Genomic DNA, 27,948 nt, shown 5'->3' with positions numbered 1-27,948 from the left:
AATACTAATCATTTCCTAACCGTCCTTGTTTATAGTAGCTAATGAAGCCAGTGGCTAGTCACAAAGGCATTAATTCCCTTGGCTAGTTGGCCCCCTTAGCATGTTAAAACGCCCCTTTGGGCTTCCTAACATGCTAACAAATGCACGGCATCAGCGGCATGGTTGATCTCACCTCTGTCACCACTGCTGGTTTTCGACTCAATTCGCACCTTCAGAATAGTCACAGGACTTCTGGTCATGCGTACTACACCAGTTTGATGCCAGGATGCGAACATCTAGCTTCATAGTAGGACTGGATGGCTGGGACTTCTGATAATACGCACTGAGCCGGAATTCGGCGTCGTTCGCACTGTCAGCAGAGAGCGGTGAGACTGACCATGCCTCTGACACTGCATTCATTAGCATGTTAGCACACCCACAGGGGCGTGCTTATGTGGCGCCCCTGACCTGGTCAGGCACCACTGAGTACTGCACCCATACTGGGGACAGTACAATACAGGTAATCCAGAAGGCTGACCGAGGTGTGACTACACAGGCGCATAGTGATCAGGTCTCACACATGTACCTTTGGGAGGACCCCTGGGGATCCCAGGAGGGGGCAAAGCCTTCACCTCCACTGGAATAGTGGAGGGGGCCAAAAGCCTCCATCTCCACTCAAGGGGTGTGGTAAGAGAGCCTGGTTGCTAGGTGGCGTAGGCAAGAACAGGAGAGGAGGAGCAGTGAGCCGGTTTAGTGCAGAGTCCAGGGAGCTCCGAGGAGAGCAGACCCCTGGGGCTGTTGCAGTCTAACAGCGCCCGCGCAGTGGCTACCGACGGGGGAGAACGGTCACCTAGGAGTGCTACCCGAAATCCATCTTCAGCTAAAGAGAGAGCACGGAGTGGGAAGTAAGGAGACTGCTAGGGAGTACCAGGCCCAAACGGGCGGCAGATCCCGGAGCGGGGATAGATCTACCTTTCCTCGCTAAACCTGCCGGTGTGGGGCCCTCAAAGCCCACACCACAACACCCAAAAGCCGCAGCCACGTAGCCACAGTTAGGGCCCATAGTTCACAGGAGGCAAGCAGCTGGAGTGATCTGGTCCAGGCGACAAGCAAACGGCAACCAAACGAAGGGGAGAGAGGCTTCAGCAACTTCCCTGGGTGACCCCCATAGGGACTAAAAGTCGGGGTTACCCCAAACCACCAAGGGCTAAGGAAGGCGAGTCGGTAGTCACCATCATCAGTCAGCCTGAAGGATACCTGGTTCCAGCCTGGTTCATCCCAGCTACGCCCGGGTTACTCACCCTGCCATCAACTGTGAGTAAAACCCCTGAAAGACATCCTGCTTGTGTGGAGTTATTCTGTGCCTTGTGGTTCTACACACTTACACAGGGCCCTGGGGCTTGCCTCACTCTCAGGAGGCTATTACAACTGACTGCACCCACCATCAGCCCCAGGCATCCCTTAACCTGCAGTGGCGGTCCGCACTGACCGCAATTCTGAGAGTGGCGTCACGACAATCCTACAAGAAGGTTTCCTACCTGTGACCAGACTGAGCCAGTGGAGTCCCTGAAGGTAATGCACCGACACAGCGTTCTCGGGGCTTCACACTTACATGCTAAGCGGGCCGACTAGCCAAGGGAACTGATGCCCTTGCGACTAGTCGCTGGCCTCATTAGCATATTATAAAGAATCTTTAGAAATACTTTTTTTTTTAAAAGATCTCTTTATCTATGATATCAGATACAGAGAGGTTAGGCAGGGATCCAGAACTGCTTGTGGTTGTATATTGCACCTAACAAGTTCCCCTTAAGGTTGTAATGTACCTGGCAAACCGAACTTCCAAAGGGTCGCTCATCTCTACTCTTAAATCTGTCACTTCATTCATGCTGTCCAAACCATGGGCAGAGCTTGGCTGCACTATGGATGCTGTTACCGGCTCAAACTCCTAAAGGGATCTGTCAACAGGTTTTGTTACCACATCTGATGGCACCATAATGTAGGGACAGAGACCTCGATTCCAGCAATGTATCACTTACTTTACTGGGTACTGCATTTTTTGTAAAAACTGTGGTTTTCTCTTCTGCAGATCTACTGTACCAGTTGTCCGAATGCTGAGTGCTGTATAACCCCATCCACTCCACTGTTTGACAACTTTCTACCCATGTACAGTGTACACAAAAAGTTGCCAATCAGTGGTTATTAGCAGCTCATAAATATATTTTTCTACATGACAGGTTTACAAGTCCTCTAGTGATGATCTCCAGCTGATAAAACAGTGATTTGATCAAAACTATGCTAAGCAGCCCAGTAACTGACACATCACTGGAATCAGGGTCTCTGTCATCAGGCTTTTGCCACAATCTGAGTGCAGTATAATGTAGAGACATATTCTCTTTAAGTGCTAGATCTTAAGTCCTGGACTGCTTTGCTATTTCTAATAAAGTAATTAAAGTTAATCTGTCAGCAGTTTGTTGCTATGCAATATAAACACCGCATTCTATAGTGGTTAAAAAAACAGATTTTTAGGTTTGAGCTGTTTAGGTCTGAGCTCTTTACCTGCAATGATTGTTTTTGCACAAGGAACTTATTGCTGGACTACAGCAGCACATGAGTCCTAGTTCGGTATGCCTCCTGTTGTAATAAGCAGCTCACTGTCTGTAGACCTAGTACATGAAGAGCCTGGTGTGAGTTTGGATAGCTTTTTCAGCTCTGCTGAAGTGCTAAATGTAAAAACTCTGCGACAGATTCTTTGCACCCAGTAAACTAAATGATACATCATTGGATTGAGGGTCTTTTTACCTATGCATGCTCCTTTCAGATTAGATAGAATATGTTAGCTGTTTTTTGCTTTTTAAGACACAGATTTTGAGTAGTGTACAACCATCCTAACCTCCACAGAGTCTGTTAGGCCTAAGCCACACGGCGAGAAAATCGGTGCGAGTGGAGTGCGATAAAACATCGCATTCCACTCGGACCAATTCTAGCCTGTGTGACAGCACACATGAGCGATTATTTTCTCAGCCCTAATCGGACCGAGAAAACAATCGCAGCATGCTGCGATTGTAATCCGAGACTCTTTCTCTCGCACCCATTCAAGTGAATGGGGCGAGAGAAAAATCGCACTGCACTTGCGGTACATCGGTGTACCGTGCGTGCAGAGCGAGAATGTCTATAGCCGGCTACACAGGCGAGAGGGAGAGAAATCCCTCCCTCCCCTCCTGAGTGCCGGCCCACCCCCTGCAGCTGAGGTCTGCTCGCACGAACGGACCTCAGTTGCAAGGACACAAGCATGAGACTCGGCTCTGCTGTACTGCCAGCACGAGCCGAGTCTCATGCAAGGGGATCGCAGTAGTCCCCGTGTGGCCCCAGCCTTATGGTTGCTCTCCACTGTGTGATTCATCCCCTACCTACATCAGACTGCATTATTTGTTCTCCTCCCTATACAGTACAGACTCCATTATGTGCTCTTATTGAAAACTTGGGCATCTCATATACTGTACTATACACTCTCTGATCTCCTGTATATGTGACGCCCTGGGCAAGCCAGGGGTCACAGGTCACAACACCACACGCACCCCACATTCCCTGCAGGTACACCAAGCTAACCCAAAATCCTTGTTGCCTTCCTCCAGGGGCTGATGTCCACACCAGAGGGTGGGCCAGGCGGTTGGCTCCGCCCACCGAGGAGTACACAGCCCTGGAGGCGGGAGGAACCAAGAGTGGAGCTCAGGCAGAGCTTGAGTGAGGAACGGAGTTAAGCTAGGGAAGTGGAGGAGTAAGGAGTAAAACAGTGAAGTGGTAAAGGAGAGAAGCTGAAGTGACAGAAAAGTGACAGTAGTAAAGCCTGAAGTTGGTCCGGGTGTGTGCCCCGGACTGTGACAGCAAGGTCAGCAGACGGCGGTGATAGTCTGCAGGGGGACTGCTCGGAGGTTGCTGGAAGGACCGCGGACGGGTGGTGACCCGGCGGTACAGTATACGAAGATTAGTCAGCACCAGGGCAGGGGCCTTTCGGATCCCGGCAAGGCTAGGAGTTGCCATAATTTGCCAAATCCGTCAGTGAAGGGGACGTCTGTCTCCTAACAACCAAGTCCCGATTGAAGGCAACAGTCCGACCGATAAGGGGAGACACCACCACCGCCAAGGCACCAGTTTCCCAGGGCCAGCGCCTGCGGGCAAGAGTAGAGCTCCTTCGGCCCAGCTTGAAGCCGAGGAGTGGGTAACCGGTGAGAACCCATCGCTACCAAAGAGACTTTCATAGGTGCAGGGAAGAGACCGTCACCGCTAACTGCAGGGAACATCAGCACCGTGAACCGTCCGAGGGACCCGTCCAACCAGCCGTTTGTTTACCGAGAACTGTGTCGTGTTTACTGGCTGAGTGAGTACCTCCGTGCCGTGCAGCACAGCACTGCCCCTGCACCCCTGCACCTCCACAGGCCCCATAGCCCGCCTGTCCACCATCCAACACCCCATCACTGGGCCCCGGGATCACCAACCCCTACCCACGGAGGGGCAACACAATAACTGGCTGCTCCATACCATCACTCCCGGGCTTCCCATACAGAGCAGCGGTGGTGTTAACAAATCACCACAACCGTGGGTTGCGTCACGGACAATAAACTATCCCAAAACACCAATTCCCCTTTTCACTCACGGGCGAGGAGCGCCGCTCGAGTCCCCGGGATCCGGACCATCGCTCGAGCCACCGAGCAGTGGCAGGCCGCGGCAGCCGGACCCAAGTAGCAGAGGGAGAGCGCGGCGTCCCCTCCTCCGCCCGCGACATATACAGCCGCCCCCTCCTCCCTGCTGGCATCTGTAACACCGGGCTATTTTGGGAGAAAGGAGAGCTCGGGGAAAGAGGGCCAAGATCCAGAGAGTCATGCTCCGTCCCATCCATATTAGAAGCAGAAACATAACTAGCCATGTACAAAAGCAGTTATGTACAAATATTATCCAATTTTCATTCCGAAAACTCGGATGACTCATATGTATTGTTACCCATGTCTATGTGACACCAGCGTGCCAAACATATGCCCGTTTTTACATCTGTGCGACATCTATAATTTTACACCAACATTTTAAAATGTATATGACCAAATACACTTTCCTAGGTTAATAATGGCAATGTGTCTGTAAAAATCGGATGCAAAATAGATGTTCTGTACGGGATCAGATTTTCTTTGTGCACACAGACTTGAGTTGGCGAGTGTGATCCAAAATACAGAAGAAAATCGTGAATGCTATAATGTTTTTCATATGGTAGCCTCAAATTACTGATTAGGTGACTACTACAGGCAATTGGTCACATAGGATTTTTATTTAGGGCTATCAGACTATAGGGGGCTGAATACAAATGCACATCGAATTTTTCAGATTTATATTTTACAAATATTTAGAAAATCATGTATATCATTTCCTTTACATTTCACAAATACTTACTACTTTGTGGTGGTATATCCAATAAAATCCCAAAAGTGGAAAATTGTAGAAAGGTTATATAGGTATTAATACTTTTTCAAGGCACTGTACAAGATCCAAACTATCAGATCATAAAGCAAAGTGCACAGAAACAGTTGTACCACGTACCAATGACTGTATTGAGCCTCATGTTCAACTGGTGTCTCGGGCAGGGGGGTGACTGGCTACGTCAGGGAAAGGCTGCCCGAGGCGCTCGGATCCGGAATCGTGGCTGGGGCTCGAGTGGAAGCCGATCCGGGGCTCGTGTAGTGGCCCCTCGCTCACAACAAATAAAAGGGGGTTATTTACAGGCGAATTGTTTGTCAGTGACGCCACCCGTGGGTTGCGGTGAGGGTTGGTGACACCGCCGCTGCCTTGGTATGGGACGCCAGAGGCTGATGGAGCTGGGCAGCAAGGTGGAATCCCTCCACGGGTAGGGGAGGTATAGTCCCGGGGCACAGAGGATGGTGCGGGATTGCAGGGTGCAGGCAACTCACAGTTTGTTGTCGTGGTGCTGGATGAGCTGGTGCTGATTTGGACAGTCAGTAAACACACACAGTCTGTATTGTAAACCAAGGCCGGATGCCGGGAGCCTCTGGAGGGATGTGCTGGTCCCTCACATGGGTTGACAGGGCAGGGGCCCTTCCTCCTGCTCTTGTAGTTTCTTGTGTTCTGGTTTAACCCGCACATAACGGGAGAAATCCGCTCCCCTGTGTTTTGTATCCAGTGGGAGCCGTTGCCCGCAAAATCTGACTCTTGGTATCTCTGTGGGTTGTGGCGGACACCCTATCCCCTGCGTTGGGCTTCGTTTCGCTCTCTGGGCTACTTCTGGGACAAAGTCTGGAACCTTGTCCCCTGCTGGCTGATTAACAAGGGGCTTGCAACCTTCCTCGTCCTAGGGTCCAGGTACCCCGACTGTGCACGGCCTCCAGACCGGATTCCCACTGTCGGCACCGGCGGGCTACAACCCTGCCCCGGTCCACTTTAGGTCTCTCACGACCGGATCTCCATCACCTGTGGCCCCGCTCTGCCGTCTGCCACCTAGTCAGCTCAGGTAGTCCGGTAGTCCAGGGGCTCCAACCCCTGACCACCACTTCACACTCCTCTCCACTCGACTCTCTACTACGTTCTCTACTAACTGACCTGATCCCTCCCCGACACCTCATGACCCCTAGGTGGGCGCTCCCATCCTCCTGGTCCCGCCCACTGGTGTGTCCTTATTGTCCTGGGGTGGTGACTAGGTTTTTGTGGCTGGTGTTGCCTGTGTGTGGTGTTGTATTGGTGGAATCCCAAGGAGAAGGCGATTCCTGCACCCTGGAGGGGTAGTCATCTGTGACTTCCTGGTTTTGCCAGGGTGTCACACTGGCACCTAAGGCTGAGGCCACACGGGGATTACTGCGAGTCCTCGCATGACACTCGGCTCACGCTTGCAGCACAGAGGGAGCTGAGTGTCTTGCGACTGTGGTCAGATCGTGCGATCAGACCACAGTTGCGTAGGGGAGGTTCGAGGCTGCAGAGGGGAGGGATTTATCACCCCATCCCCTCCGTTGACGGCTGATGTGAGAATCGCACTACAGTGGTGTAGCGTGAGAGCAATGCGACGTTTCTCTCGCCCCATAGACTTGAATGGGTGCAAGTGAAACAGGATCACATTGCACCCGCAGCATGCTGCAACTGTTTTCTCGGTCCGATTAGGGCTGAGAAAACAATCGCTCATGGGAGCTGCCCCATTGAGTAATATTGGTCCGAGTGGAATGCCAATTTTTTTTTTTTATCGCATTCCACTCACACCGTTTTTCTCGACTTGTGTCCTGTGCCTAAGGGTACTTTCACACTTGTGTTAATTACCTTCTGGCGCAATCCGCCCTCTTGGAAAACAGCGGAATCCATTAACGGATTCCGCTGTTTACCATAGGCTTGTATGGATGACGGATTGTGCCAAAAGTACCTGCGTTGCTTCCGTTGGCCGACGCTGCGTTGCTTCCGCCGGGCAGAAGGAACGCAGCATGTAACGTTTTTTGAGCGGTGGAATCCTTTATTTTTCACTGCGCATGCTCATCTTTTTTTTTTTTTTATCACAGAACTTTATTTTGTCTCTCGGTGGCCAAACATTCAGCTGAGCGCCCAGCAGCCGGCTTTTGAGAGCGCTCAGCTTATCACCCAGCAGCCGGCTTTTGAGAGCGCTCAGCTGATCGCCCGGCAGCCGGGTTTTGAGAGTGATCAGCTGAGCGCCCGGCAGCCGGCTTTTGAGAGCACTCACCTGAGCGCCCGGCAGCCGGGTGATCAGCTGATCGTTCACAATAGTCTGCTGCCGGTAAAACTGTAAAGAAGGAAAAAAAAAAAAAAGCTTTCCGTTTTGTACGATCCGTTGCATCCATTGTGCCATTATATGCAACGCATCCGTTGTATCCGTCACGCAACGCAATGCCGTTCAACGCTAGTGTGAAACTAGCCTAACAAGAGGGCATTTGTTTCAAACTTTTTATTTTTATTTTCCAGGTGTGAACGCTGTTATAACCAACCTCTGCATTTTCAGCAGCATGTGAATGTATTGTATACATATGGCCATGGGACAAGTTGAAACATGCTGTGTGCCTAGCAGCTGATGGACAAAAAGTCAGTCTGTACATTTCTTTTCACAAAACATGTTTGGACACGTGGAAAGCTGTTTGCTACAGTTAATATGTTAATGCATCACAAAATGAACATTGCTTTATCGGTTTTTGTGAAATATTACAAGTTTAAAATTTTAAGCTACTTAGCACATTTTCAGATCTTGTATTTTTCTCTGAATTGTTAGTAAAACTTTATTTATTGCCCATAGAAACCAATTACAGCCCGACTTTTACATGTCCGAGCAAGTAAGAATATGAACGCTTAGCTATGATTGGTTGCGATGGGGTACAAAAATGATCTTATTGTTAAGTCATGTTCACACTGCATGTTTCATGTGAAAAAAAGCTGTAAAAAAACAACGAAAACTTGGCAGGTAAAACACTACACACACATTACGCACATTTTTTAATGCATTTAATTGAATGGGTAAAAAAATGCAGCAAAAATTGACATGGTGCAGTTTTTTTTTAATGTTTCACAGCTCAAAAATGCAAGGAAAAAAAGGCACTATGCGACTGAGATTTTAGAAATCGCATTTATTTTGCTTAAAACATTTTTTTTCCACATGTAGAAATGTAGCAAAAATGCTACATGTGAACAAGCCCTTAGACAGTTTTAATAAATCAGGCCTAAAGACTGAGATGGGTACAAGATAATTCCACCCTAAATGGAACCAACCAGCAGTATTTTCATATATAAAGTAAAGTGAGTGTTATACGGTATATTGGCACGAGGATGCTGAATGTAACCATACCTTTTGCTCAGACATTGGATGTTTTATTTCTGAAATATGTGCAAGTAAAGATACAGCAGTGCAAAGATATTTGATTGATAGGTACAACAGGGGCAGGAATATCTGGGTCGGGTTTTGCTATCTATTCCCGCCCCTGTCTGTCTGCCTGTGCCGGAATTAACATCTATGATGGTGACAGGGTGAGGAAGGCCAGGCAGGCAGGCAGACAGGGGCAGGAATAGATAGCAAGACCCAACCCACATATTTCTGCCCCTGTTGCACCTGTCAATCAAATATCAGAGTATTGCTGGAACTTTACTTGCACATATTTCTGAAATAAAACATCCAATCTTAGAATAAAATCAATTCTTACATTCAGCATCCCAGCGCCAGTAGAGCACTGCCTTTACTTTATATATGAAAATCCTGCTGGTTGGTTCCCTTTAAAGGGAATCTGTCAATAGAATTATACTACTTTAAAGGGGTTATAAGGGGATGAAAGCAGAGAAAACCCTGTTGAGTAGGCGCTGCAGTTGGAGGTAAGATCCAAAGATTCTCAAGGATAAAGTTTCCTTATTGGAATTTCACAGTAACTACGCATTTCAATGACGTTTATTTTTCCACTGGTATATACAGGTACAGTGCCTACAAGTAGTATTCAACCCCCTGCAGATTTAGCAGGTTTACACATTCGGAATTAACTTGGCATTGTGACATTTGGACTGTAGATCAGCCTGGAAGTGTGAAATGCACTGCAGCAAAAAAGAATGTTATTTCTTTTTTTTTTTTTTTAAATTGTGAAAAGTTTATTCAGAGGGTAATTTATTATTCAACCCCTCAATCCACCAGAATTCTGTTTGGTTCCCCTAAAGTATTAAGAAGTATTTCAGGCACAAAGAACAATGAGCTTCACATGTTTGGATTAATTATCTTTTTCCAGCCTTTTCTGACTAATTAAGACCCTCCCCAAACTTGTGAAAAGCACTCATACTTGGTCAACATGGGAAAGACAAAGGAGCATTCCAAGGCCATCAGAGACAAGATCGTGGAGGGTCACAAGGCTGGCAAGGGGTACAAAACCCTTTCCAAGGAGTTGGGGCTCCCTGTCTCCACTGTTGGGAGCATCATCCGGAAGTGGAAGGCTTATGGAACTACTGTTAGCCTTCCACGGCCTGGACAGCCTTTGAAAGTTTCCACCCGTGCCGAGGCCAGGCTTGTCCGAAGAGTCAAGGCTAACCCAAGGACAACAAGGAAGAAGCTCCGGGAAGATCTCATGGCAGTGGGGACATTGGTTTCAGTCAATACCATAAGTAACGTACTCCACCGCAATGGTCTCCATTCCAGACGAGCCCGTAAGGTACCTTTACTTTCAAAGCGTCATGTCAAGGCTCGTCTACAGTTTGCTCATAATCACTTGGAGGACTCTCAGACAGACTGGTTCAAGGTTGTCTGGTCTGATGAGACCAAGATCGAGATCTTTGGTGCCAACCACACACGTGATGTTTGGAGACTGGATGGCACTGAATATGACCCCAAGAATACCATCCCTACAGTCAAGCATGGTGGTGGCAGCATCATGCTGTGGGGCTGTTTCTCAGCCAAGGGGCTGGCCATCTGGTCCGCATCCATGGGAAGATGGATAGCACGGCCTACCTGGAGATATTGGCCAAGAACCTTCGCTCCTCCATCAAGGATCTTAAGATAGGTCGTCATTTCATCTTCCAACAAGACAATGATCCAAAGCACACAGCCAAGAAAACCAAGGCCTGGTTCAAGAGGGAAAAAATCAAGGTGTTGCAGTGGCCTAGTCAGTCTCCTGACCTTAACCCAATTGAAAACTTGTGGAAGGAGCTCAAGATTAAAGTCCACATGAGACACCCAAAGAACCTAGATAACTTGGAGAAGATCTCCATGGAGGAGTGGGCCAAGATAACTCCAGAGACCTGTGCCAACCTGATCAGGTCTTATAAAAGACGATTATTAGCTGTAATTGCAAACAAGGGTTATTCCACAAAATATTAAACCTAGGGGTTGAATAATAATTGACCCACACTTTTATGTTGAAAATGTATTAAAATTTAACTGAGCAACATAAGTTGTTGGTTTGTAAGATTTATGCATCTGTTAATAAATCCTGCTCTTGTTTGAAGTTTGCAGGCTCTAACTTATTTGCATCTTATCAAACCTGCTAAATCTGCAGGGGGTTGAAGACTACTTGTAGGCACTGTATGTGTTTTTGCCCAGAATCGGACTCTTTGGGACTTTAGTAATATCATTTGTGTAAATGTTTTAAAATTGTTTTTCTAAAGCTGGGTTCACACTAAGCGACAGCGACGTCGCTGTTACGTCACCATTTTCAGTGACGTAACAGCAACCTTGTAAGTCGCTGTTATGATCGCTGCTTAGCTGTCAAACACAGCGACGCAGCAGCGATCATAACGTCGCTGTGCTACATGTGCAGAGAGCAGGGAGCCGCGCTTAGCGCTGGCTCCTTGCTCTCCTAGGTACAGTACACATCGGGTTAATTAACCCGATGTGTGCTGCAGCTACATGTCACAGTGCAGAGAGCAGGGAGCCGCGCGCACTGCTTAGCGCTGGCTCCTTGCTCTCCTTGCTACAGTATACATCGGGTTAATTAACCCGATGTGTGCTGCAGCTACATGTCACAGTGCAGGAGCCGGCACTGGCAGCAAGAGCGGAGGCTGGTAACGAAGGTAAATATAGGGTAACCAGGGAAAGGTCTTCCCTTGGTTACCCGATGTTTACGCTGGTTACAGCTTACCGCAGCTGCCAGACGCCGGCTCCTGCTCGCTTCATTTCGTCGCTCTCTCGCTGTCACACACAGCGATGTGTGTGTCACAGCGGGAGAGTGACGACCAAAAAATGAAGCTGGACATTCAGCAACGACCGGCGACCTCACAGCAGGGGCCAGGTCGTTGCTGGATGTCACAGCGACAGCGACGGGACGTCGCTGCAACGTCACAGAAAATTGTGACATAGCAGCGACGTCGTTGTCGTTGTCGCTGTGTGTGACACCAGCTTTAGTGATGCCCAATCTATTTGTGGCTGGGAATGTACATATAAGCTTGTTTATTACTACCTTATCTAGGGCTTTAATTGCTTTTTTAGAACTGTTAAACTAGTTCCCTTTCACTATAATTGATGCATTAAAATGGCCTTTTATTGTTTTATTGTTTGTAAGCCATAATTATAATTGACAGGTGATTGATTTGGTAGATGGTGAAATATTGGTGTGTTCTCTATACTCAGCTCATTCGCAATGAAACCACCTGCTTTCTTTTTGTGATGTATTTCGGAAGAGAAACTACTAGTTCAGATACCAGGGTTCTGAGATTCTGTGTTCATGGGTGCATGTTAGTGTAGCGCCCCTGAGCCACTCAGGTCACTATTAGGAACTGCATCCTCACCAGGATGCAGGGCCTACCCCCCTGGGACCTGGTACACCAGTGCCAGCAATACCCACACACACCAAAATCCCAGTTTCCACTCCACATCAGGGATAATTGGCCAGTCGGACTCAAGGGGATGGCCACCTAGAGGGCGGAGCCAGACCAGAGGTACTAAACAGCCTGGTGGGAGGGGACAGTAGTCAGTACAGTTAGTCAATGTAGAGAAGTAGTAAAGAGGACAGGTGCCTAAGAGCTGGGTCATGTAACGGTGATGAGTCGCCCACCACAGCATTGCAAGACTGCAGTGCTAACCACTGACCCACCATACCTTCAATTAGAAATGTAGTATAGTTCTCATGATATAGCCATGTCTCTTACCTCATGTGCAGGGCATTGCAGGTATCCATGGTTATGGCCACTCATATAGTGACAGTTATGTGTTCATGGTTGTAACCATAGATATGTGACGCCCTGGACTAGCCAGGTAGTCACAGACATAACATCACACACACCCCCTCCCCTGGACAGTTCATACCAGTCAAACAAAAACCCTTGTTTCCTCCCTCCAGGGTCTGATGTCCACACCAGGTGGGGCGGAGCCAGGCGGTTGGCCCCACCCACCGAGGAGTTCACAGGCCTGGAGGTGGGAAAAGTGACAGATTAAGTTTGGAGGTGAAAGTGAGAGGTCGGACACTGTGTGTCCTGGGTTGGAGCCCAGGCACAGTCAGCAAGGTTGGCAGACGGTGGTGGCCGTATGCAGGAGTTAGCAGATCGCTGCGGAACCGTAGGACCGGGGTCGGGCGGTGGCCCGCCGGTACCGAACCGGGGAGCGGAGTGAAGCTAAGCACAAAGGCAGGGCCATCGGACCCCGACTAGGCTTGGAGCCACCGACAAAGGTCAAATCCGAGAGTGACCGGAACCCCAGGGCTTTCCTAACACCCAAAGACCCGACAACAGTCCACACCGTGAGGATACACAGCCACCGCCACAGGCTAGAGATCCAAGGGCCAGCGCCTGCGGGCAAAACGGGCTCCTTCGGTACCTATACGCCGGGGAGCAGACTACCGTTGGGAAACCATCGGAGTCAGAACAGTCTAACAAGGTGCAGGGAAAGACAGCCACCATCTCCCTGTCCGGGGAGAGCACAAACATTGCAGCCAGCTGATTGACCCGTCCATCCAGCCGTTTGGTTCACCAGAGACTCTGTGCATCTGTGTCTGAGTGAGTACAACAGTGCAATCCGGCACCGCGCTGTGCTGCCCCTGCAACCCTGCACCCCAGCCATTCCGCCTCCCCGTACCACCACCGGGCCCTGGGATCACCAACCCCTACCCACGGAGGGAACAACATCCTAGCTGCTCCCTACCATCGCTCCTGGGATCCCCGTCACCAGCAGCGGTGGGGCCCATTATCACCACGACCCGTGGGTGGCGTCACGAACTATCTCCCAAAACAAGCCACCCCCTCGTAGGCGAGGAGCGCTGCTCGAGTCCCCGGGTCCGGCCCACCGCTCGAGCCACCGAGCAGCAGCAGAAGTCCCCGGACCCGAGCGTAGTGAGCGCGCCCCTCCGCCCGCGACAGATACCTAAGTTGCAATGCCCTGTGCATCAGGTAAGAGAGATGGCTATATTAGGAGAACTATACTACATTTCTAATTGGAGGTATGTGCTTTTATTATAACTACTACATGTTGGGATAGGATCTTGGAGATGGGAATACCCTTTCAACTGCAGCCACCAAACTACATATAGCTACATAGTTACATAGGTTGAAAAACGACCTAGGTTGATCTAGTTCAATCTTCCTCCACTAATTCTACATGTTGTCACCAAATCATTTTTAACCAACAATGTTATGTGTACTGAGGAAATCATCCAGACCTGTTTAAAAATCTGTTATAGTATCTGCCATTACTACCTCTTGTGGTAGGGCATTCCACAGTCTGACTGCTCTAACTGTAAAGAAGGAATAAGTCAAGTGCCAGTCCTTTATATTGACCACACATTTATACATACAAAGGAGATCTCCTCTGAGACTTTTTTTTTTTTAAACAAATCTAATTTTTCCAACCTCTCATCATATGGCAGGCCTTCCATTTCTTGTAATAATCTAGTTGCTGCCTTTGAACTGACTAACATCTGAATATCCATTTTCAAATATATAGCCCAAAACTGGATCCCATATTCTAGATAAATAATAAAATATATAAACTTGTTCTAATACTGAAAATAGTGAAGTTAAAGAATATTGTTGTTGTTTTTTTTTGATTGCCAAAAGGTGCTTAAAAAAGGTAGAAAAGGTTGTGTCACACCATATATTCAAATTATCTCTCCAGGAAAGGAGACAAACTCTAGCACCACCTATTGGATTGCTACTTCCAGGAGTTTGTCTCCTTTCCTGGAGAGATAATTTGAATAACTCCCAGAGTGGTATTGCAGCTATAAGTCCCCTCACCACTGACAGCCAGACTGGTTTGTCAGGTCTCCGTAAGGAGAATAGTCTTCCCCCGTGATCCCCACAAAGCTTCTCATAAGCCAGATCAGTTACCCACACTTTGCACTGACGAGGGTCAATCGCCCCGAAACACCGTGTCTGCAAATTGGGATTCTGATCTGGTATATATCCTAGGTCATATGAAAAGGCTTGTTAAAAAGCCACTAGTGACTTTTAGGATTGCTACTTCCAATAGGTGGTGCTAGAGCTTGTCTCCTTTCCTGGAGAGATAATTTGAATAACTGCCAGAGGGGCATTGCAGCTATAAGTCCCCTCACCACTGACAGCCAGACTGGTTTGTCAGGTCTCTGTAAGGAGAATAGTCTTCCCCTGTGATCACCATATATTCTAGTAGCACTTATTCCTATGAGCAACAAATAATGTTGGTTGTGGATACAAGGGAAGAGGGTGTAGGCTCGCACCTAAAAATGCAAAAAGAATTTTAGGTAGTTGGTTTTCAGATGTATGTTTTATCTTGAAATTTTAGCATGAGCACAGGCGGAAGAAAGTTTAATAAGAAAAGTCTCATTGTGGGGGTCAAACAACAGGTAATAGCTGAAACTAATTTTTTAAAGAAGCCATCATTTGTTTGTGCTAGACGTCACCCAGAAGTGTTTGTCTATTGAATGGCAAGGGCAGCTTATTGAAAGAGAGAAATAAATAAAAAAAAAAACAAAAACCAAAAGGCATTGAAAGTATGTTATGCTCATAGTATCAAGAGTGTTTTATAAAAGGTACTTTTACAACAATTCAAAGTGGAAAAACATTCAACATGTGTGGAAATACACTTACCCATCAGGGAGCTGGAAATGAAAGTGAAGTTTGTGACTTCCGGCTGTAAACATGTGGGTTTCACCTAAAATAAATAATGGGGGATAGTATGTATTAGATTATTAAAAAATTTATATGGAATGGAAATATCATAATTATTATTTTCATATAAACTAATAATCATTGTATCCAATTAGACAAATTACAGAGGTCACGCCCTAATGTGAAGCAAACAAGTCATGACTGAAGAATATGTGTGAAAAAACGCTGATACACATGCAAAAGAAATCAATGTACTAAAGTAGAGGTAACCATTACCCTTATAATATAATGTGAGAAGTAGGAACTGCACAGATGATCTAAAATCATCCAGCAACTGTGGAAGTAAAGCTTCAGTAGGAGACCGGAAGTATCTAGCAGGGACCCAGGGGATGCCGGGAAGCAGTGAGTGTGTATCTGCCTCTGCAAAAGGAAAGAAGTGTTTTTGTCTCTCTGCAAAGAAGGAGCAGTGCTCAGAAAAGTATAGTGTATGTATCCTGAGGAAAGTGAAGCTACAGAGATCTTCCAGTTCAGGACATCGACTGCCAGGAATGGAGAACAGCTCAGGATAATTCAAAAGCAAACTGTTGTGCAGCAGAAGGATAGAGATACATGACCAGCACAGGATTCACCCTTCCCCCCACCTCACTGCAATGAGAAGGTACAGTGTTCTGCTCTGTGTACATCCACATTGTAAAGAGAAAGACTACTGATAAGGAGAGAAGATAACCTGTAAACAAATTGTTATGTATGTTTTTCTGGATTTTGTGTGTGGAGATTATTGAAGCCTTCAATTTGCTATTGCCTGGAACAGTGGTATATAGCTGTGTGTTGCTGAAAACTGGTTTCATCACCTCCTGTATAGAAGATGCTGATTAAGAGTGCCCTGATTTCATCCTCCAAATTTCCAAAGAACTCATGTTTACTTTTCCCAGCCTTCCTATACAGAGTGGTGGACATACAACAATAATGTAAAATGTTTGACAAGTTACAAGCCAAACTTTGCTGGAGATCAGGCAAGATTAGTAGAATAGATTACTGATTTGGTTATCTCATTGTTAACTTTCAGCTCTATGCGGACCTATTCGGCTACCCAAATCCCTGTCAGCTGTATACGGGTTCCGTGCTGTAACATGTGTTGTCTGCATGGATACTGGAAACTTACCCTACTCTAAACAGGGAGTACTAGAATGTCCTGATCACTCCTATATGTTTTGCCAATCTCTGACTTAATCTGGGAGGTCTGCAAACACCTGCACGTAGCAACTCTCTCCTGTAGGACCTATATAAAAACTTTCCTCTGATGCTGATAAAAACATCTAAAGTGTTTTCCACTTGGTTTTCTGGGTATGTTTCATGTCTTAGAAGGAAAAACCTAGTAAAATGCATTGTCTCGCTTAAAAATGACATGCTAGACTTTCCAGCCCACCTCCCGAGTGCCTTCTTTTTCTCTATTAACAAATTATTATCACGATTTTTATGATGTTCTAAACCTAAAATAGCATACCACATAACATTTCTGCATGCTTCAAGAAGCCTTGACCTACCTCTACCAGCATCGTAACAACTCCAGAAAACAAGACCCTGTGACAGCAGAAAAAACTTGGAAAAGAGCACAGTTCATAAAACCTGACTCTTGGTAGAGGAAGACCTTCTGATTTTTTCTTTGAGAAAATGGATACACACAGACCAAAAGATTTGAGGAGCTGGAAAATCTCAAATACTCTGAAATAAGAAAATGTATCAAATTTTGCTCCACCTACACCTCCCCATAGTACAGGCCAGATAGCTTCTTCAACCTACCTACCTCTGCTGCACAAAAATAATGCGGTTTCACTAGAAGTACAACCATTCCTTAAACTTTACCTCTGTTACAAACAGGAACTAAGAGCCCTATTTATCAAGACACGAGCAGAGAGGGCTGGAACTGGCATGAAAACAACACAATTCACAAAAATCACAAACATTTTGTGCAACTTTGTGTTATGCAAACATTTTGGGAAAGTTGAAGATGTTCTACACTGGAATTATGGTGAAAACTTCTTGATGAATAGAGACCTCACTCCACAATTGAGGAATCTAAAGAAATACTCAATTTTGAAATCTATATAAGCATTGTGCCCAGAGTCCAGATATAAACAAACCTGTGTCATAACATCAGTAAGAGTATAAAGTGCATTTATCCTTTCCCAGGTCTAGAAGTGACATCACAAGGTGGGTATGAGCAACAAAAGCCCAAAGTGCCAATGCATGTGCTAACTTTGTCTATCAAAAAGTAAGGCTGTAACAAAGCTTCCTGAAGAGCGCTAGCTATTGAATTAAACATTAGGGATGACTGTTTCGGGTGATTTTTCATGGGTATGAGAAGTACATTGGGTTGTAATCATTTTAGACAGACCAGGTAGTCTTGTAGCCGTTACCGCAGTCACACACACACGGCAGGTATAGCAGGGATCTTTGTGATAGTTTAGGAGTAGAGTTGAGCGCGGTTCTTGGTTCGAGGTTCCAGTGTTTTCGGGGGGTGTTCGAGATAGAACTAGAACTCGAGCTTTTTGCTAAAAGTTCGGCAGCTCGAGTTACGTTCGAGAACGGTTCGATCAGCAAAAAGAAGGGCTTTTTACAGCTACAGTGTGCAGGGAGCCATCGCTGGCAGCCTGTGGTAAGCTGGTAACCAAGATAAACATCGGGTATCTAAGCAAAGCGCTTTGCTTCGTAACCCAATATTTATCCTGGTTACGTGTGCAGGGAGCCGACACTTCCCCGCTTGGCTGCGCCCCCTCCTGCACTCGGCATGTACACACACACACACACACACTCACACTCACCTGTCCCCAGCCATGCAGTCCCCGGCACTGACGTCCTCAGCACCACATGGCCGGCTAGGCTCCACCCACTTTGCACTTTGCCGCCCGCACACATGGCCCCGCTAGGCTCCACCCACTTCGCACTCCCCGCTCGCACACATGTCCCCGCTTGGCTCCACCTACCTTGCACTCCGCACACATGACCCCGCTTAGCTTCACCCACCTCGCACTCCGCACACGTTACCCCGCTTAGCTCCACCCACCTTGCACTCCGCACACATTACCCCGCTCGACTTACCTGTGTGATGAAGTCCTGGCCTCCCGACCTCAGCGCTGTCACTGTCTTCCATGGCCGCTGCTTGTCAGATCTCCTCTTTCTGCTGGCCTGAGACTGTCACTAGTGGTGACGTCACAGGCTCTCGTGATACTTGGCTGTGAAGTCGGCGGTCATTGAAGTCAGTCACAGCTCTGCTGTCAGCAGTGCAGGAGATCGTCACCGCAGGTAATGTACCTCGCTCCTGACAGCAGCGCTCGTCATCCCCTGCAGTGACCTAGGCTGACCTATTGATGTTAGCTCAGGTCACTGCATTGCTCTCCCAGCCAATGGGGAACATTCTGTTCTTCATTGACTGGGACAGTGACTATGGTATGGATCGCCGTGGGAACCCCTTGGATTACACCAGACCTGGATTTGTTTTTCATTCTAATAAATTGGTGAAAGAGGGAATGTGTTGAGGAGTGTTTTTTCAAATAAAAATGTGTTTGTCGTCTATTTTTTTTTTTATTACTTACTGGGTTGGTGATGTCGGGTATCTGATAGACGCCTGACATCACGAACCCCAGGGCTTGATGCCAGGTGACTTTACACATCTGGTATTAACTCCGTATATTACCCCGTTTGCCACCGCACCAGGGCACGGGATGAGCTGGGGCGAAGCACCAGGAGTGGCGCATCTAATGGATGCGCCACTTCTGGGGCGGCTGCGGCCTGCTATTTTTAGGCTGGGGAGAGTCCAATAACCATGGACCTCCCTAGTCTGAGAATATCAGATCCCAGCTGTCTGCTTTACCTTGGCTGGTGATCCAATTTTAGGGGGTACCCCACATGTTTGTTTTTTTTTAATTATTTAATTTAATTTAAAATAACAGCATGGGGTGCCCTCAGTTTTGGATTACCAGCCAAGGTGAAGCTGCCAGCTGTGGTCTGCAGGCTGCAGCCGTCTGCTTTACCCTAGCTGGCTATCAAATATAGGGGGAACCCCACGTCATTTTTTTTTTAAATTTATTTTTTTTTTGGTAAATACAAGGCTAAGCACCCCATAGTGCCACATGAAAGGCACCAAAGGGTGCAAATTACAAAATGTAGGAGAATGGGACATTATGTGTCTTTCTGCCATTATAATGACAGAAAAGACTGATATGAAGTGTACAAGCACAGGAAAATCACCAGAGCGCTCTACGCTGTGAAAGGCAGTAGAAAATGGCACTGGAGTGAACATGTGACCGCCTCATGTAGGTTGAAGCTATGAATCCTGGGTAAATTTATGTATTTTTCCTCCTTCAGTTTTTTTGCAGTGCGCAAAAAGAACGGAAGGCACACGGATGACAATCGGATGACATACGGACCGTATACGGAAAGGAAACAGATGCCACATGGATACACCCATGAAAAAAACGGACCGTTTTTTGCGGACCGCAAAAATGGATCGGTCGTGTGAATTTAGTCTTATTCTAATCTGCCGTTTATAAACAGCAGGCAGAAATAAGTGAATAGCGCCCCCCAGAGTCAGAAAATCTCCGGGGTTTCAGGGGGTAGCGGAGACCCTGGAGATCATGATTCAGGCCGGTTTTTCCGGTCCCCGCTCACGTGATCACCGGTATACATCGTATACCAATGATCACGTTACAGTAAATGACAGCGCCGGTAAAAAATTACTTATCTCCCATCTGGCATAAACAAACATGTCAGATGGGAAATAAATCTCCTCCCCGGTCACCTCCGGTCCCCCCGGTGTCGCCAAAGTGCCCCCCACACCCACTCCCGGAAATTCAAGATGGCCACGCGCACAGCAGCGCGCCGGCCGCATTCACCCTACTCCTCCGATTTCTGTCGCATGTGCCATGACACATGCAACAGAAAACTCCTCCCCAGGCCCTGCCAGGTCACCCCCTATAACCTCACCGGTGTTCCCCGGTGTCCCACGGTACCTGCGCAGCGTTGATCCCCCACGGCCCCCTCCTTCACAAGAGACGCATGCACAGAGCGACTGTCAGCTCAGCTTCCTGTGTTCAGACACAGTGAGTGGTGGTAACCATACATCTGTAAGCTACTGCAATGTCCTGCTCATGAGGTAAGGAACATAGTTGATCAGGAGAGCTATACTATATTTCCAAATGGAGGTATTTGATTTTATAGTTGCCCTGCTGAACGACTAGCAAACATGACAGTCTGTTATATGCCACAAGAAAACACATCTAAATAGCGAGCTCTGTTGTTTAGTATTCATTCAGCTGGATAACTGGACTTAAAGGGGTATTCCATCTCCAAGATCCTATCCCCAATATATAGTAGGTGGAATAGCAATAATATCAGCAAATACCAATATTTGGAAATGTAGAATAGTTCTCCTGATTAGGCATGCCCTTACCTCATGAGCAGGGCATTGCAGCTTTGGTAGCAACAGTTACGACATGGACTCTGCTGCTGTGGACCCGGGGAGAGTGGGTGCAGAGTCATTGCACCCACACTCCTCACATGGAGGGTCTGCACTCCTAGAAAATGGGGGATACGTTCCCTGAGCGTGTCCCCCCATATTCAGAGTCATTGTGGGACCCCCTTATTTTTTTTCCTTACAATAAATTGGTGAAAGAGGGAATGTTTTGGGGAGTGTTTTTTCAAATAAATTTTTTTTGTCTATTTTTTTTGTTAGTACTGACAGTTTGTGATGTCGGGTATCTGATAGACACTAGAGTTGAGCGCGGTTCGTGGTTCGCGGTTCTCCAGTTCGCAGTTCGAGTGATTTTGGGGAGTGTTCTAGTTAGAACTCGAACTCAAGCTTTTTGCTAAAAGTTCGGCAGCTCGAGTTACGTTCGAGAACGGTTCTATCCCTATAAACATGGCTTTTCACCGTAAGGCTATGTCCACATGTTGCTATCTGCATGTGTCCTGCGTCCCCAGCACAATCCCTCTCTCTTTCCTACTCACCGATCACGGGCGTGTCGCTCCCCAGCTGTCAGAAATCTGCGGCATCTTTTCCTTTTTAGAAAATGGCTGCCGCTTCATTAGTCAATTAGTTATTCCGTACTTTCCCCGCCCACCGGCGCTTATGATTGGTTGCAGTCAGACACGTCCCCAAGCTGAGTGACAGCTGTCTCACTGCAACCAATCATAGCCGCCGGTGGGCGGATCTATATTGTGCATTAAAATAAATAAATAAATAAATTAAAAAAAAAAAATGCGGTTTCCCCCATATTTGATACCAGCCAGGATAAAGCCGCACGGCTGGAGGCTGGTATTGTCAGGATGGAGAGCGCCACGGTATGGGGAGCCCACCACCCTAACAATATCACCCTGCAGCTGCCCAGAATTGCCGCATCCATTAGGTGCGACAGTCCTGGGACTCTACCCAGCTCATCCCAAATTGCCCTGGTGCGGTGCCAATTGGGGTAATAATGAGTTTAATCATGGCAGGCGTCTCCCCGAGATACCTTTCATGATTAAACTGTAAGTGAAAATAAAGAAACACACACCGTGAAAAATCCTTTATTTGGAATAAAAGACAAAAAAACAACCCTGGTTCACCCCTTTATTAATCCCAAAAATACCCCTCCAGGTCCGAAGTAATCCACTTGTAAGAAGCAATAGACTAGTGGGTAAAGCGCCCGCCTAGGAAGCATAACGTTGGGAGTTCTAGTCCTGGTTAAGAATTTTTTTTTTTATTTATAATTTCAAATTATATTTATTATCTATTTATAAAGTGAAAGTAAATAAACACACACCACGAAAAATCCTTTATTTGGAATAAAAGACAAAAAAACACAGTTTCACCATTTTATTAAAATCCTCCAATACCCCTCTAGGTCCGACATAATCCACACAACACTGTCATCTCTGCTACACAACATGAGTGCTCTGCATGAGCTTCACATAGCTTTAAATTAATCATGTGGTCAGCTGAGACTTCAGCAATCCAGACTTCAAGACTATTAAATGTGCCTATCATTCACATTAGAAGCAATAGCTGAGTGGATAGAGTGCTCACCTAGGGAGTATTAGGTCGCGAGTTCTAGACCCGTAAAATTTATTATTTTTTTTTATTTTTAATAAATTATATTTCTAATATATTTATAAATATAATTATGCACTGAGTTGAGGAGCTGGACATCAGCTGTGACCTCTCTCTATCTCTCTCCTTTCCCTCTCTCCTATCTCTCTCTCTCCTTTCTTTCTCTCCTTTCTCTCTCTCTCTCTCTCCTTTCTCTCTCTTTTCTTTCTCTTCTTTCTCTACTTTCTCTTCTTTCTCCTCTTTCTCTCTCTTTTCCTTCTCTTTCTCTTCTTTCTCTCTTTCTCTTTCCTTTCTTTCTCTCCTATCCCTCTCGCCTTTCTTTCTCTCCTTTCTCTCTCTCCCTTACCTCTCTCCTATCTCTCTCTTCTTTCTTTCCTTTCTCTCTCTCGCTCTCCTTTCTTTCTCTCCTATCTCTCTCTCTCCTTTCTTTCTCTCCTTTCTCTCTCTCCTTTCTATCTCTCCTTTTTCTTCTTTCTCTACTTTCTCTTTCTCCTTTTTTTCTTCTCTCTCTTTCTCTCTCTTTCTTCTTTTTCTTCTCTCCTTTCTCCTCTTTTTTTCTCTCTCTTTCTTCTTTCTCTCGCTCTCTTTCTCAGACCTGGCGATGATCAGCTGATGCGGTCACCTGACGGAATCAGCTGACACTACAAGTCGAGCGGTGAGGCCGTTTTTTTACCGCCCGGCCGGCTAAACTATCAGCTGATGCTGTCGGACAGGAGTCTGCACTGAAGTGTGTAGTTTTTTTTTTGTACTGATGCATCAGCTGATTGTATAAAAGCCATTTATACAATCAGCTGCTGTGTCATGTGAATCAGGCCCTTGAACCTGACACATCATCTGATCGCTTTGCCTTCCAGAAAACCGATCAGATGATATTGGATCCGGATTGGACGGCGCGGGACCCTTGACCCAGGATTACTGCGGAGGGGGGTTCTTTATTTCAATAAAAATAGCATCACTAATTGTGTTGTGTTTTATTTATAATAAAAATATTTTTCTGTGTGTTGTGGTTCTTTTTATCGGTACTAGAAATTCATCGTGGCCATGTCCAATATTGGCGTGCCACCATGAATTTCAGGCTTAGGGCCAGTTGATAATAGACAGCTAGCACTAACCCCATTATTACCCAGCAAGCCACCGTCACCAGGGCAGCTGGAAGAGTTGGATACAGTGCCAGATGTTGGCGCTTCTATGAAAGCACCATTTTCTGGGGCGGCTGCAGACTGCAATTCGCAGCAGAGGGGCCCAGAAAGCTCAGGCCAACCTGTGCTGTAGATTCCAATCCCCAGCTGCCTAGTTGTACCTGGATGGACACAAAAATATGGCGAAACCCACGTCATTTGTTTTTTAATTATTTCATGAAATAATAAAAAAGGGCTTCCCTATATTTTTGGTTCCCAGACGGGTACAAATAGGTAGCTGGGTGTTGGGGGCAGCCTGTAGCTGCCTCCTGTACCTGGCTAGCATACAAAAATATGGCGAAGCCCACGTCATTTGTTTTTGAATTATTTCATGAAATTCATGAAATATTTAATAAAAAAAGGGCTTTCCTATATTTTTGGTTCCCAGCTGGGTACAAATAGGCAGCTGGGGATTGGGGGCAGCCCGTAGCTGAATGCTGTACCTCGCTAGCATACAAAAATATGGCGAAGCCCAAATAAATTTTTTGGGGGGGGCAAAAAGTCCTGCATACAGTCCTGGATGGAGTATGCTGAGCCTTGTAGTTCTGCAGCTGCTGTCTGTCTGGAGGAGAGCAGACAGCAGCTGCAAAACTACAAGGCTCAGCATGCTCCATTCACTAGTGTATGCAGGAGAGCAGACAGCAGCTGCAGAACTACAAGGCTCAGCATTCTCCATCCAGGACTGTATGCAGGAGTCTTTTGCCCACCAAAAAAATGACGTGGGCTTCGCCATATTTTTGTATGCTAGCCAGGTACAGCAGGCAGCTACGGGCTGCCCCCAGCTGCCTATTTGTACCCGACTGGGAACTAAAAATATAGGGAAGCCCGTTTTTTTAAATTATTTCACTTATTTCATGAAATAATTAAAAAACAAATGACGTGGGCTTCGCCATATTTTTGTGTCCAGCCAGGTACAACTAGGCAGCTGTGGATTGGAATCTGCAGCACAGGTTAGCCCGAGGTTTCTGGGCGCCTCTGCTGCGAATTGCAATCCGCAGCCGCCCCAGAAAATGGCGCATTCATAGAAGCGCCATCATCTGGCGCTGTATACAACTCTTCCAACAGCCCTGGTGACGGTGGCTTTCTGGGTAATAAGGATTTATTCTGGCTTTGTTTTAATAGCTATTCTTAAGCCAGAGAGTCTTAATGTCAGGCAAGTTTGATCCGGCAATTAAGAATCTCCAATAAAGGGTTAAAAAAAAGACACCACACAGAGAAAAAATACTTTAATAGAAATAAATACACAGACACATTAGAGACTCCATGTTTATTATTCCCTGTCAGCCCTCAACGATCCGGCTTTTCTGTCTTCTTTCTCCTTCAACACATGCAGCTCTACTACATCAGCGCTGCATAGGAAGAAGGCGGTGCTATTTTCCGAGCTGCTGCTTGTGAGCGGTGATGTCACCACTGACAAGCGCGTTGCCATTTCAACGGTGATCTCCGTTATCGACCGGCTGTGGCAGCCGGTTTATAACGGAACGGGGAAGCAGACCGGGAACCTGACCGCGTGCCACAGCATGTCCCCCGGTACACGGCGATACACAAACGATCACCGCGTACTGGATAGATGCACTCGCAGGTCCTACATGATGCGTCATAGTCATGTGACCAGTCTGTAGCCAATCAGATAACAGACGTGACTGGTCACATGGTTATTTTGATGTCACGATAGGTCCTGCATCACTGCTGGCAGTGCTGGTTACCGGAAAGATTCAGCGATCATCGGATGGAATAGCGGCAGGAGACAGAGTGCAGGACGCATTGCGGGCACTGGTAAGTGCTATGGCAATGTTTATTAACTGTATGTGTACATTTATAATGTGTTTTTATGTGTTTGTGATTGCCTCCTATTGTTTCCTATGGGTTCGAGTGGTTCGCCGAACCGAATGAGACCTCCTTTCGGCGAACCAAGCTCGAGCCGAACAACGACCGGTTCGCTCATCTCTAATAGACACCATGACATCACAAACTGCTGGGCTTGATGTCAAGTGACCTTACAGCTAGTATCAACCCCATTTATTACCCCGTTTGCCACCGCACCAGGGCACGGGATGAGCTGGGGTGAAGCGCCAGGATTGGCGCATCTAGTGGATGCGCCACTTCTGGGGTGCCTGCAGCCTGCTATTTTTAGGCTGTGAAGGGCCAATAACTATGGACCTTTCCACCCTGAGAATACCAGACCACAGCTGTCCGCTTTACCTTGGCTGGTGATCCAATTTAGGGGGGACCCTAATTTTTTTTGTAATTATTAATATTTATAAAATAATTTAAAAAAAAGAGCCTGGGGTGATCTCCACATTGGATCCCCAACCACGGTAAAGCTGCCAGCTGTCGTTTACAGGCTACAGCCTTCTGCTTTACCCTAGCTGGCTATCAAAAATGTGGGGACCCAACGTCATTTTTTTTTTAACTATTTTTTTTTAAATAAAAAAATTAATGGGCTTCCCTGTATTTTGATTGCCAGCCAAGGTAACGCCAGGCAGATGGGGGTAGCAACCCATAGCTGTCTGCTTTATCTGCGCTGAGAATCAAAAATACCGCGGAGCGCTACGTCATTTTTTTTAAAGATTTATTTTTACAGCACTGTGATGTCAGGCAATCAAAATACAGGGAAGCCCTTTTTGTTTTTAGTTATTTAAATAAATAATTAAAAAAAATATATATGGGCTCCCGCTGCATTTTTTGTATTGCTAGCTAAGGGTAATTCAAGCAGCTACTGGCTGCTAACTCCCACTGCTTGTTGTTACCTTCACTGGCAATGGAAAATTCAGGGAAGAATTTCTTATTTTTTTTTGCCAAAAAACTACAAAAAAAATGATGTGGGCTTCGCCATATTTTTGTATGCTAGCCAGGTACGGGCTGCCCCCAACCCCCAGCTGCCTATTTGTACCCGGCTGGGAACTAAAAATATAAGGAAGCCCTTTTTTTAATTATTTCATGAATTTCATGAAATAATTAAAAAAAAAAAAAAAAAGACGTGGGCTTCGCCTCATTTTTGTGTCCAGCCGGGTACAACTAGGCAGCTGGGGATTGGAATCCGCAGCACAGGTTAGCCCGAGGTTTCTGGGCGCCTCTGCTGCGAATTGCAATCCACAGCCACCCCAGAAAATGGCGCTTTCATAGAAGCGCCATCATCTGGCACTGTATCCAACTCTTCCAACAGCCCTGGTGACAGTGGCTTGCTGGATAATAAGGGTTAATACTGGCTTTGTTTTACTAGCTAGTATTAAGCCAGAGATTCTTAATGTCAGGCAAGTTTGACCCGGCCATTAAGAATCTCCAATAAAGGGTTAAAAAAAAAAAAAGACACCAGAGAAAAAATACTTTAATAGAAAGAAATACACAGACACACTTAGAGACTCCATCTTTATTAATCTTTCTCACCCCTCCACGATCCTGATCTTCTGTCTTCTTTCTCCTTTAACCCATGCAGCTCTGCTACATTAGGCTGCACAGGGGAGAAAGACGCTGCTGCCCCGTGCAGAAATCACTCAGTGAGAGTGACCACAGGCTGCCGGCTGTTAGCGGTGACTTCACCGCTCTCAGCCGGGTTGCCATAGCAATGGAGTTCCGATCACGTGATTCCCGGTGCCGCTATTCACCGGCTGTGTTAGCCAGTCCTTGCATGTGGGCTGACCCTGTAAAGAGTGCCCCATGCAGGAACGGGGAGTCGTCCGTGTGCCAGACCATCTCGCTAGTGCACGGAGATACACAAACGATCACCGCGTACTGGAGAGATGCACTGACAGGACCAATGACAGGACATGACGTCTAGCCATGTGACCAGTCTGTAGCCAATGAGATAATAGACACGTAACTGGTCACATGGCTATTATTTTGACGTCACGAAAGGTCCTGTCATCACTTCTGGTTACCCGGAGGACGCAACGATTACCAATGGAAAAGCTGCAGGAGACAGAGTGCAGGATGCATCGCGGGCACCGGTAAGTGTTATGGCAATGTTTATTAACTGTATGTGTACATTTATAATGTGTTTTTATGTGTTTGTGATTGCCTCCCATTGTTTCCTATTGGGTTTGTGTGGTTCGCCGAACCGAACTCGAACGCGACCTCAGTTCGGTGAACCAAACTCGAGCCGAACCGCGGCCGGTTCGCTCATCTCTATTTAGGAGCCATATTTAAATAAAAATGATTCTCTTAAGATACCCACAGACTAATACT

General features: G+C 46.8%; 1 protein-coding gene across 1 annotated transcript in view; it reads right to left on the bottom strand.

Annotated features, from left to right (window-relative positions):
* The window catches only part of ARRDC4 (arrestin domain containing 4), a 178,716-nt gene that overhangs the window by 85,104 nt on the left and 65,664 nt on the right, over positions 1-27,948 (bottom strand). Inside the window, exon 2 of the mRNA XM_075342830.1 lies at positions 15,478-15,541. Within this exon, the coding sequence (XP_075198945.1) occupies positions 15,478-15,541 (64 nt within the window). The remainder of the gene's footprint in view (positions 1-15,477; positions 15,542-27,948) is intronic.

The sequence above is a fragment of the Anomaloglossus baeobatrachus genome, chromosome 4 (genome assembly GCF_048569485.1).
Source record: "Anomaloglossus baeobatrachus isolate aAnoBae1 chromosome 4, aAnoBae1.hap1, whole genome shotgun sequence".
Taxonomy (NCBI): domain Eukaryota; kingdom Metazoa; phylum Chordata; class Amphibia; order Anura; family Aromobatidae; genus Anomaloglossus; species Anomaloglossus baeobatrachus.
The sequence above is the reverse complement of the archived record's forward strand: the minus strand, read 5'-3'. Positions and strand labels throughout refer to the sequence as shown.